This window comes from Schistocerca cancellata, chromosome 7 (genome assembly GCF_023864275.1).
Source record: "Schistocerca cancellata isolate TAMUIC-IGC-003103 chromosome 7, iqSchCanc2.1, whole genome shotgun sequence".
Lineage (NCBI taxonomy): Eukaryota > Metazoa > Arthropoda > Insecta > Orthoptera > Acrididae > Schistocerca > Schistocerca cancellata.
In genome coordinates, this window is record NC_064632.1 from 111,271,118 (window position 1) to 111,284,513 (window position 13,396).

At 39.5% G+C, this 13,396-nt stretch overlaps 1 protein-coding gene across 1 annotated transcript in view; it reads right to left on the minus strand.

Moving 5' to 3' along the window:
• The window catches only part of LOC126092325 (zinc transporter 6-A-like), a 121,645-nt gene that overhangs the window by 30,178 nt on the left and 78,071 nt on the right, over positions 1–13,396 (minus strand). Inside the window, exon 6 of the mRNA XM_049907861.1 lies at positions 9,192–9,311. Coding sequence (XP_049763818.1) covers positions 9,192–9,311 — 120 coding nt within the window. The remainder of the gene's footprint in view (positions 1–9,191; positions 9,312–13,396) is intronic.

Below are 13,396 nucleotides of genomic sequence, written 5' to 3' on the forward strand. Positions count from 1 at the left end.
CATTTCCAGGGGCAGATGTCGACTCTGATCACAATCTATTGGTTATGAACTGTAGATTAAAACTGAAAAAACTGCAAAAAGGTGGGAATTTAAGGAGATGGGATTTGGATAAACTGACTAAACCAGAGGTTGTACAGAATTTCAGGGAGAGCATAAGGGAACAATTGACAGGTATGGGGGAAAGAAATACAGTAGAAGAACAATGGGTAGCTTTGAGGGACGAAGTAGTGAAGGCAGCAGAGGATCAAGTAGGTAAAAAGACGAGGGCTGGTAGAAATACTTGGGTAACGGAAGAGATACTGAATTTAACTGATGAAAGGAGAAAATACAAAAATGCAGAAAGTGAAGCAGGCAAAAATTAATACAAACGTCTCAAAAATGAGATTGACAGGAAGTGCAAAATGTCTAAGCAGGGATGGCTAGATGACAAATGTAAGGATGTAGAGACTTATCTCATGAGGGGTAAGATAGATACTGCCTACAGGAAAATTAAAGAGACCTTTGGAGAAAAGAGAACCACTCGCATGAATATTAAGAGCTCAGATGGAAACTCAGTTCTAAGCAAAGAAGGGAAAGCAGAAAGGTGGAAGGAGTATTAGAGGGTCTATACAAGGGTGATGTACTTGAGGACAATATTACAGAAATTGAAGAGGAGGTAGATAAAGATGAAATGGTAGATATGATACTGCGTGAAGAGTTTGACAGAGCACTGAAAGACCTAAGTCAAAACAAGGCCCCGGGAGTAGACAACATTCCATTAGAGCTACTGACAACCTTGGGAGAGCCGGTCCTGACAAAACTCTACCATCTAGTGAGCAAGATGCATGAGACAGGCAAAATTCCCTCAGACTTCAAGAAGAATATAATAATTCCAATCCCCAAGAAAGCAGGCGTTAACAGATGTGAAAATTACCGAACTATCAGTTTAATAAGTCACAGCTGCAAAATACTAACGCGAATTCTTTACAGACGAATGGAAAAACTGGTAGAAGCCGACCTTAGGGATGATCAGTTTGGATTCCGTAGAAATGTTGGAACACTTGAGGCAATACTGACCCTACGACTTATCTTAGAAGCTAGATTAAGGAAAGGCAAACCTACGTTTCTAGCATTTGTAGACTTAGAGAAAGCTTTTGACAATGTTGACTGGAATACTCTCTTTCAAATTCTGAAGGTGGCAGGGGTAAAATACAGGGAGCGAAAGGCTATTTACAATTTGTACAGAAACCAGATGGCAGTTGTAACAGTCGAGGGACATGAAAGGGAAGCAGTGGTTGGGAAGGGAGTGAGACAGGATTGTAGCCTCTCCCCGATGCTATTCAATCTGTATATTGAGCAAGCAGTAAAGGAAACAAAAGAAAAGTTCGGAGCAGGTATTAAATTTCATGGAGAAGAAATAAAAACTTTGAGGTTCGCTGATGACATTGTAATTCTGTCAGAGACAGCATAGGACTTGGAAGAGCAGTTGAACGCAATGGACAGTGTCTTGAAAAGAGGGTATAAGATGAACATCAACAAAAGCAAAACGAGGATAATGGAATGTAGTCAAATTAAGTCGGGTGATGCTGACGGAATTAGATTAGGAAATGAGAGGCTTAAAGTGGTAAAGGAGTTCTGCTATTTGGGGAGCAAAATAACTGATTATGGTCGAAGTAGAGAGGATATAAAATGTAGACAATGGCAAGGAAAGTGTTTCTGAAGAAGAGAAATTTGTTAACATCGAGTATTGATTTAAGTGTCAGGAAGTTGTATCTGAAAGTATTTGTATGGAGTGTAGCCATGTATGGAAGTGAAACATGGACGATAAATAGTTTAGACAAGAAGTGAATAGAAGCTTTTGAAATGTGGTGCTACAGAAGAATGCTTAAGACTAGATGGGTAGATCAAATAACTAATGAGGAGGTATTGAATAGAATTGGGGAGAAGAGGAACTTGTGGCACAACTTGACTAGAAGAAGGGATCGGTTGGTAGGACATGTTCTAAGACATCGAGGGATCACCAATTTAGTATTGGAGGGCAGCGTGGAGGGTAAAAATCGAAGAGGGAGACCAAGAGATAAATACACTAAGCAGATTCAGAAGGATGTAGGCTGCAGTAGGTACTGGGAGATGAAGAAGCTTGCACAGGATAGAGTAGCATGGAGAACTGCATCAAACCATTCTCAGGACTGAAGACCACAACAACAACAACAACAACAACAACAACAAAGAAAATTCACAGACAGCACTTCATGCTATCCATCAAGAGGCATACCACACTGCCTTCTTGAAGTGCAAACAGCATTGGGAGTGGTGTATCAACTGTGGAGGAGAGTATTGCAAAGGAGACTATGCACAATAATTTAAAAGTAAGTGCAGAAAAAATTCGTGGACAAAGTTCCAGAATTTTATGAACTGATCTCACATATTACACTGCCAGGGGAAAAAAAGGACACCCTTTTAAAGATCTAGCCACCAATCTTGCCACAGTGGTAATACCATTTCCTGTCAAATCACTGAAGATAAGATCTTTTGGGCCTGGGTCTGCCAAGCAGTGTTGGCTTGACTAGAGACAAGTCTTGGGATCATACTGGCCAGGGATGTTGCTGCAGCACTTCTTGCAATGCACATTGAGTTTCATGGGCAGTGTGTGGGTGAGCATTATCCTACTGGAACAACACATCACCATCCTGTTGCAGGAATGGCAAAAGAACGGGTCTAACAACAGTCTGCATATAGCAAGTGCTGGTTAGTGTACCCTCCAGAAACAAAAATGGTGAACGAAAGTTACACTAATCGCACCCCAGACCATAAGGCCAGCGATGCAGTCAGTGTGTCTAGAATGAAAGCAGTCTACAAGACAGCACCCACCAGTACCCTCCAGAAACAAAAATGGTGAACGAAATTTACAGCTAATCACACCCCAGACCATGAAGCCTGGGATGCCGTCAGTGTCTAGAATGGGTTGGGTTGTTTGGGGGAAGAGACCATACAGCAAGGTCATTGGTCTCATCAGATTAGGGGAAGACGGGGAAGGAAGTCAGCCGTGCCCTTTCAAAGGAACCATCCCGGCATTTGCCTGGAGCAATTTAGGGAAATCACGAAAAACCTAAATCAAGATGGCTGGACACGGGATTGAACCGTCGTCCTCCCGAATGCGAGTCCAGTGTGCTAGCCGTGTCTAGAATGAATGCAGTCTACAAGGCAGCACTCACCAGATCATGCAGTCTACAAGGCAGCACTCACCAGATCTATGTCATACATGCAAACAACCAACACTTGCATGCAGGAAGACTCTGTCTTCATTGCTGTAAACCATGGTGCACCATTAAATCTTCCAAGTGATGCTCTGTCAGTGTCAGTCAAGGTGTACATCTCAATGCTGAGGCGTGAATGGAAGACGGGGCTCATGTTGATATGTCTGGGCTCACAAGCTCTTTTATCTGTGTTGTGGTAGCTGTATGATCTGCAACTGCTGCCATTACAATATGACAATCCTACCAGGAGTCTCTAGTTTGCGGACATCCAGAGCCACATCTACAGGTGTGAGAATGTTCAAATGGCCACTAATACCAGCATCATTGCACAGCTCACGCAGCACATCTAACTTGTGTGGCAATGCTCCAAAAGGATCATCCCACCACTTGGAAGGCCACAATTTGATATTTTTCAAACTCACTCAGTTGGCCGTAGGAAGCACGATTGTGTCCCCATGGCGTGATTGCTTGCTTGCTTGCTTCACATGTCTGCAGCGTGCTGAGACTTCTTCCAGTCAGCATCCCCTGTTAAAGGGTAGACACGGATAGCTATCTGGTAGCTATGCCACTAGACTATCTTTTGGCCCATGACATTGCAAACATTATTAGTACATCTACTATCGTGAAGTGACATACGCCATCACTGGATCAAAACTGATGTCATCTTTCCAGATGTACTCTCCCCCGCTCCAACATTGTACATATAGATCTTTGAGACTCAAAAAGGTCTGTCGAACCATATAGTCTCATAAGATCTATGTATACCTGCCTCTAGCAAGAGGGTATTTAGTAGAGCTGGGCTTCTCATTGCCGACAAACATAATGGAATGTCTACAGAAAATCTGAATGACCTGATTATGGTGCATTACAACACCATTCTAAGTTTCACATATATTTCCGCCACATCCAGTTTTCACTATCATAAATCTCTAAACTCATTAATAGCTCATTTCAGGAATAAATTCATCTAGAAGGCCATTGTAGTGATATGAGCAGAGAAACATTACTTTATTTACTTGAAGCAAGAAAGTTTTCAATAAACTTCATATTAATTTCTAGTTTGCTGTTTGTGTTCTTTCACTTCCTCAGTTTTTAATTTTAACAAATATATTTGCATCCAACAGATAATTTTGTGGCTGTATCATACAACTGTGATGTCACATTGATATTGTTGCACATACAAGGGGAGACCCAAAAATAGCCGGAATTTCTCTCTAGAAAGCATATACTTTATTGTTTTCAAATACAACCTTAATCTCCTTCGAAGTATTCTCCATTAGCATTAATGCACTTGTCCAAATGTTCATTCCAGTGTTCGAAGCACCTTTTAAATTCGTTCTCTTTGATACCTGCTAGCACTCTCATGACATTGCATTTTACGTCTTCCACATTTGTAAAACGCTTCCCTCTCAAGTCTCTTTTCATCCTCGGGAATAGGAAGAAGTCCGAGGGTGCTAAAACCGGCAAATAGGGCGCATGGGTCAAGGTAGTCGTCTTCGTTGAGGCCAAAAACTGGCGAACGCTGAGAGCCGTGTGCACGGGAGTGTTGCCATGATGCAGGAACCACATGCCAGAATCCCACAAAGCCAGACGTTTTCGTAACAAACTTCTGAGAAGCCGTTTCATAACCTCCAAATAGAATTGTTGGTTTATTGTCTGGTTTTCAGGGACAAATTCAGAGTGTACGATCCTTTTGATTTCAAAAAAACAGATCAACATCGTTTTCACATTCATTTTCACTTGACGAGCTTTTTTTGGTCGAGGTGAGCCAGGTGACTTCCATTGTGATGACTGTTGTTTACTTTCTGGATTGTACCCATAGCACAATGACTCATCACCTGTAATGATTTTGTTGAAAAAATGTGGATCATCTTTGAACGCATCCTTCATTTCAAGACAGGCTTGAACGCGATGGTCCCTTTGATCTCCGGTAAGAAGCTTCGGCACAAATTTTGCTGCTGCCACTCTTCGCATCCCCAAATCAATGGTCAAGATGCGCTGAATTCAGCTCCAGGACAACCCGGACGTGTTCTCGAGTTGGTTGATTGTCCTGCATTGATCTTCACTGATGAGATCACAGATTTTGTCGATGTTTTCTTCGCTTCGAGCAGTTGAAGGTCAACTGGAATGGGGCTGATCTTCAACCACCATTTCTCCCTTTTTAAACCGAGAAAACCACTCGTACACTTGTGTTTTACTAAGAGCATGGTCTTTGTAGGTTGTCTGAATCATCACAACAGTTTCTGCTGCGTTCTTGCCAAGCAAGAAACGAAACTTCACTTCCGCTCGTTGTTCGTAAGCACTAGCCATTTCCTCGTGTCACGTCTGCACTGTACGCGCACTCAAAGAACTGCCAAAGAAACCACACTTCTCACTGTTGGGTGACGCCATGCAGCAGAATGACTCAGCAGAGCTGCTACTACAACCCTCTGGTGGTGCAACCTGCTACTAAAAGTACACGACGTGCAGCATTACGATTCTGGTTACTTTTGGGTCTCCCCTCGTATGTATGAGCAATGCCATCTAACCTCTTTTCACAGGAACCTGTTATTTGCAAACTTACAACTTATAAAAAAGTCATGCTTGCTGTAAGATGGGAAAATCTCAATTATAAGCAAATGGTTTAATAGCCCAAAGGGTTTACATTTCAGTTGTATTACATCAAAAGAACAGATAAAGACTTTTCCTCAATGGATAGACCTACTTTGCAACATTCAAGTATTTTACACTTTTCTTTGGAATTAACTTGTTGAAACCTTTCTTGGAATTCAGTGAGAAGGATGCACCTGCTTTGCAAGGCATACAACTTTAATGTCAGGAACCACCGAAGTTGACGAGCTCTTCTATTACTTTCAGCACGAAGTTTGTTTCTGCATTTATATTTTATATAAGTGTAGGAAGAAAAGGCCTTTTTGTACAAATATGTTGATGGAGACAGGTAACAAAGTTTTTATGGTTTTATTTGGTAGCAGTGGGAACTTCGCCTTTAAGATTGACCAGAAACTTATTGGTGACAACGACTAACGTATCTGTAGCACAAAGTCACTAGAAATTTCCACAAGCTACTTGTATAAATTTATATTTAATGTGGATTGAAACACTATTCTCTCTTCCAAGAGATAGTGAATCCAGTTTTTATGACTGGAGAGAGCAGGCAAATATTCTCTGGCTGTTTCTCCAAGTTCCTTAAAATGGTCTTTATTTATGTTATTTATGTTCTTGTCTGAACAAAGATGAATTTCTACTATGAAATAGTGATCATAAACTACATACAACATGAGAACAGTGTTGCCACAAGATAATCACCTAAATGAAAAGCACAATACTGTTTCTGTTCAACAGGCTTAATTTATTCAGGTTATCCAGTTTTTGGCTTACAAAGCCATCATTGGAATTGTAGACCATCATTGGAATTTAACTTACTAATGTCACAAACGAAGTTTGTGGCATTTTCACTGTTTCGTTTGGAAAAGAATTTTTCCCCATGCATGTAACAATGTGTTAATTTACCAATTGCAAGCAAGAAAGTTTAAGGAAACATCTTGTTCCTGATGTTGCAGCCATCATTTAATTTAAAACCAGAGGTGAACGACTGTATCTGTAAATACAGTGCGGAGTAAAAAAAAAAAAAAAAAAAAAAAAAAAAACTGTCTGCTAATTGGCCACAGAGATCTCGTTTGGCCAAAAAGATTCTGCAGTGATAAATCATGTTAAGATAATGTAAGGTGGATGGTCATGCAGATGAACACAAGATATGTTCATAGTTCAGTTTCAATCGCATCAAGGATTGATGCAAACAAAGACGGACTGTCTGGTTTTCTCCCCATCAGGTGCCTCTTAGAACAAGTAGAGCTTTCAGAGAACTGACACAATGACCTGCCAAGGAGGATACATGGGAGACCAGCATAGTTATCTACTGAGCATTAACTTCAAGAATTTCTTGGTTTTGAGGAACGTAGAGAAGCACGATGAAGATGTAAGGATGGTGGCAGAAATTCCTTCTGCAGACATAAATTCATAAACATAATTTTTTCAGTAGAATAGGAAAAGTCTTTGCCCATATTCCATGAACAGAGATCGTCGATACAGTGCTGACGTTGCCATTTGACTTCACAGGTCCACCAAGAGCTGCAATAGACAAATCTATGTGAAAAGCTCGTGCAGGATTCCTTGACCAGTGCACAGAAAGCATTCTCAATCTCAGTGCTGAGCGAATCCACGTCTCTGTTCCAAAGGGGCAGCCACCACACTTGCCTATTGCCTACACAGATGTGAGCTTTGTTAATGAACAAAACATTCTCTGCCCATCTCGCCTACAATGCGGCATGTGCACACCAGTTGACTGCAACCTTTCTCAAACTATTCACTCAAAAACCTGAATCTCACACATCATATAGCCTCATTTGTCAGCTTCATGATGAACTGCTTATCATATTACTACCTGCCATAGTTATTGTGATATTTCTATAATTAGTAATGTACTGTGCTTAATTCAAATACTTTGCAATGAAAAATTGGGGTCCCTCTGAGTTTGAACTTGTGTCTGGTGCATGCTAGTTTTTGTGTATGAAATGGACCTAAAATACTGAGTTTCTCTTTAAACTTGAGACAAGGTTGATATCTATTGTCAACCTTGAGAAAATGGATTATATGTAGTGGACTCACTTCTGCACAAATGAGAGTAGAAGTGAAATATTCATATTATCTTTCAAATCTCATAAATTGTTTGAGTAACCAAAATCAGTTTTTGGCAAACGATAGTGTGTAATGCGGAGTGTATTTTACCACATAGCTAAGCTGCACTTGTCCTCAGTTGTTTGATTAATAGAAGACTCTTTCACAATTCTGTTGCAATTGCGGCTGCATTAGCATGTTAGTGAGGTGAAATTGTGTAAACACCGCTGTATTTAGAGAAAAGAAGCTAATTTTAACATGGCAACAAGATAAAGAAAAAAAGGTGCACAAGACAGGCGAAAATAAAATGCTCTCTCTGATCCAATTTCAGGGTAATCCTGTACCCATTGTGTTTTTAATAATAAATGGTTGACTTGTCAAATTATTTGTCATATGGGCATAGTATGTTAATATGATCTTTTGCAGACTTGCTAGCAGTAACTTACAACTTCTACAAGGAAGGCATTTAAGCAAAGGCTTAGGCTGTAGAACTACATCTTCTCTACCGCGTTGAGCTGTCCTCAAGAGAACCCCCCCCCCCCCCCCCCATCACTACCATTGTTCCCACCCTACCATGCCTTCTGTGCACCTAGCAGCCAAGAAATATAGCATGAAACCTACATTACAAATCCAGCCTTTTAAAAGTTCCCTAATAAAGTGGGGCAGGTGACCTCAAAAGCCCCATCTATGCACTATAAAGAAAATTCCAATCCCCCACCAGTGTAATAGTCCTTTTACAAATAAAAGACTACAGCCAGAGTCCCATACTTATGCACAATATGAATCAACATGGTAATGAGAATGTCAACCAGGGAGTGATGCATATGAAAGCAACTTGGGATATTTGTTAGTAGTTCCTGTGACTCAAACTATCACACCAGCTGTCCAGTGACCATTTGTTCTATCACCTTGGAACTTTACTGGTGTGGGAAATGGGCTCATAGCTGTTGGAAGGTGTTTGCTTTCACTAAGCTTAGGTATTATTCCACCTTCAACCTAAGCCCACACTTAGTCACAGATAAACAGATGGTGCAAAATATTTTTTGAGCAGTTTACACTGTATCAGCAAGAAAAACACAATGGAACCTAAAATAGTGCAGAATTTGCTTTGATCCAGTCTGGGTATACACATCAGATTAAACCAACAGTGATACTGCAGAATATTAAGGTTATTTTGTACTCTAAGTCAGAGTCGATAATCTTGTCTCAAACGGTCTAAATAGAACATCACAAATACAAAAAATATAAGGATTTTAAAAAATGAATACAGTTGAATCTTACCTCATTTCTATTAACAGGTCAGTGAAAAATATGAGCAATGCTCCTGTAGATGCTATTAGTACCATGGGGTTAATACGAGGCAGCAACAGACTGCTTAGGGCTGGTATAAATGAGCACACACTGTTGGGAACAAAAGAGTATGATCAGTTCAATGGAGTCAATAAAAAAATGGAGACCTAATTGATTGGATCTAACAAAAAAAAAGTATATTCTATCAATATACTTCTTCAATCCTAGATAATGCTACTACAACTTTGATCTGACATGAACACATGACAAATAGTTTCAATGCTGCTAGCACTTGTATACTATCATAAAATAAACATTATTTACAATCTGATAGACGACTCAAACATAATTTTCATTGAAATATTGTTTATTGACTTCTGTTTCAGTTTCTTTGGCTGAAATTTGTTCCATCGTTTTTCTGACACCTCACCAGCACAAATGGCTGACAGTCAAAGCTTCACCCTCCATTGCTGGTGGTGAACTGCAATGAAGCATGAAACTTTGACAATGCCAGCCACTTGTGCTAATGTGGCAACAGGACAATCGTCAAACAAATGTTTGCAGAAGAAACTGAGACAGAAGTCAAAATGCAATATGTAAACAAGTGGCCATGAAAGTCTAACAATTTTGTACAACTTTCATTGTTTTTTACTGCATCAGGTCACTGGCTGTTAATTGCAAATGAAAACTACCACAATCAAATGAACAGCAACTTTAATATCAAAATAGGGACTATTAATGCTTTACTTGTGTATTTAAGCTGCACTGATAGAAATTTGAAATTTTTGAAGAAATAAATTGCTGAAGAGCTGTTTCAGTTATCTGCAAGTACCAGAGACTGTGTCACAATGTCTCATGAAGATGTAGAAAAAGTTAGTTACTTCACAAAAATAATAAATTACCCAAGAACAAAATTATAAAGAGACTGAATAGCTTGTCAGTACCAATTTCCAGTGGGTGAATTCCAGTAATTCTGTATATTGGGGCATAGTCCAGAGTGTTCAAGGTGGTTCTTACATGCTTGAACTTGTCGTTGAAAGTAATTTTTTTCTTCAGTAGCCAGCAAAACATCATCAACATACAGAAGGGTCCAATGTGCTAATTTCTGAAGATCTCTGTTGATCATGTCCATTATTATGATGAACAATAGTGGGTGCAAGAGCAGCTCCCTGATAGACACCCACAGAAACAGGAGAGTCATTTGATACCCAGCAGCACAAAGTTGTCAACCTTTAGGGTTATGGTACAGCAGCTGAACCCATTCAGTTAGTTCTTCCAGTACTTCTTGTTCTCAGAGGACAAATCATATGACATCCCCTGGTACTTGGTCAAAAGACTTTAAAATGTCCAGGTAAGTAAAGATGTTTAGATTCTCACAATGTTTCTCAATAAGCAAGCAAGTTACACATATAGTATCAGTGTCCCACAGCCTTCAATAAAGCCACTGACAACCTTGCATATCTTGCTGTCTATGATGGGCTCCAAGATCTTGATTGTATTCGATAGGAAGTGTACAGGTCAGTAGTTGGAACATTTAGCCAGACTACCCTTCTGTTCCCAAACTGGGACTGAACTGGTCAAACTCCACCCAATTGGCACCTTCTTCTCTTCGATGACATCGTTGGGGAAATCTGTTGGCCATTCAGCTGCCTCCCAGTGCTTTATTTCCACAGCTTTGCTAGAAAATCATCTGGCCGAATCACCTTCCCAAGTTTCATTTTCCCTGTGGCTTCTAGAACTTCTGACTTGGTGATCGATATGATATACCTGGAATAGGTGTCAATTGTTTTACTGAGATATGTGAGAACTCTTCATTGGGGACTGCTTTGAAGTACTGCTGCCAGCTCTCTCCTGCCTTCATTCAGTCAGTGATAAGTTTGCCTCCTCTTTCAATGATGCCCAGAATTTCTCTCTGTCTGCAGTATGCCTAAGCCACTCCTTTGTTAGGTTATAGATAACACACTCGTCATCTGGCACATTAAGTCTTTCACAGATCTTGCTGTAATGTGCTGAATTGCTACTGCACCTGCCTACTCTGCATCATGCCTAGCATCAAAATTGGTGTTCATGTTTGCAGATGTTTTTGAAGTAAGAAACATGTGATACTATTCTGTCTTCACTCTAATTTTGTTTTTAACATCTCCTATCTGCAACCGTATCTGATGACCTGTTTTTGGGCAACCAGGTTTACATTTGCCTATTTGCTCATGGGTAGCTGTTTGAACAATTCAATTTCTTTTAGTACATTCCATGTTGTTTTAATTTCAGTAATAGGTGGAAAATTGATGTTTGACATTATCTCTTTCTCTGAACAACCATCATTTTATCCATGTAGTTCCATTTTGTTTTTCTTTCTTTTGAGTTGTCATTTTGATGCGCATTTGGGCTACGAGTGTGTGTTGTTGAGGAACCATTATTTAATACGGAATGGCCTTTGCATATCTATAACAGGCCTTTAATCAAATGTTTGCACAAGGAAGAAGTTCAAAGATGCAAGGGTCGCTTCTTGAAAAAATTGATTGAGATAACTAGATTGTGAGCTTCCACAAAACCTAACCTTCTGTCTAACCTAGCATTCACAATAAATTCATCAGGGGACTGCTTCTATCCTTGAACCTTGTACACATAATGATGGCACTGTGATGTTTGTCATATGTATATTCTTATTTGAGTCTCAACAAAGGCAGAACAAACATAACCAATGAGCTTGACATGAGTTGGTTTTTTTAGTCATCAGCCTTCTGTCTGGTTTGATGCAGCCTGCCACAATTTCCTTTAATGTGTCAACATCGGCTCAGAGTAACACTTACACCCAATATTCATGGACATATTACAATCTCTATCTCCCCCTACAGTTTTTGCTCTCTAAGGCTCCCTCTGGTACCATGGTAGCTATCCATGAAGTCTTAATGTATGCCCTATCATCCTGTCCCTTCTTCTAGCCATCGTTTTACACATATCCTTTCATCAATAAGTCTGTGGAGGACCTCTCCATTTCTTATCTTAATTTTCAGTATCCACACTACATCTCAGACCCTTTAAATTTCTTATTTTCTCCTCAATCCATAATTCACCTCCATACATACTGTGATCCAGACACACATTCACAGAAATTTCTTCCTCGAATTCGGGCCTTAATTCTATTTCTTATGTCTTTCTTGCTTCATTTATTATGTGACATTTTACCAGTTTTGATATTAAGTTTATAGCTTATCTCATTTCTGCTACACCGCAGTACTTTAACCTTTCTTGGTTTACTCCCAATCCATATTTTGTGCCCAGTTGATTTCATCCATCATTCCTGTAATTCATCAAGACTTTAATTGATGGCGATGATATGAGTGGACTTATTATCTCTTATCCAACCTAAGCATTTTTTTCAGAATTTTATATTGGAATGACAACAGGAAAGCTGATTTTGTTACCAATCCCTCATATACTTTTGTTCAAATGTAATATCAAAGACGTGAAGACTTGTTTTACTTCCTTCTCCCAAAACTAGTAATTTATGAACATCAAACAAGAAGACCGCTACTTCAACATAACCTTTTCTTGTGTTATTAACCATTGTTTCAAATTACTCTGTTTTCTGCTTTCTCTTCTCATTTGCATTTCTCAACCCCCCCACCACCTCTCAACACACACACTTCTAACTTTATCTCTCCTGTTTGGATTTCAAACTTAGCATGTGTTCTTTTTATTCTCACTTCTATGTCTTCCCATGCTTTTAGTGGACGTGCATGTCTCTCAAGATGAGGGCACTATATAACATTTCCTTCAATGCATCACCTTCACATATTTTAGAGTTTTTTGTTCCTCACCAGTCTCTGTTCTCATGAATTAAGAGACTGGGAGCTATGGAAACATGAATAGCCATCTTTCTCAATTTATGTGGTTCCACATGTAGTTCTCCCAATTCTAGCAACCAGAAAGTAGGAGTCTTGTTCTGCCTGATATGATAAAAAAGGTTAAGATATTTCACAGTTAATACAGTTGCTCAAAATTATCACAACTAGTGTTACACACATATGAATATAATATATTCTGTATTCCAGTATTAGGCTAACTTGCAGTACTGCAGTCCAAAATAAAGTATCCTTTAACATTTATGGATCACTGCTTCGCTCTATAGTGACAATGACACATTTTATTAATTTTCTGTGCTTCTAACAACGTAGTTGAATAGTTTCATTTTT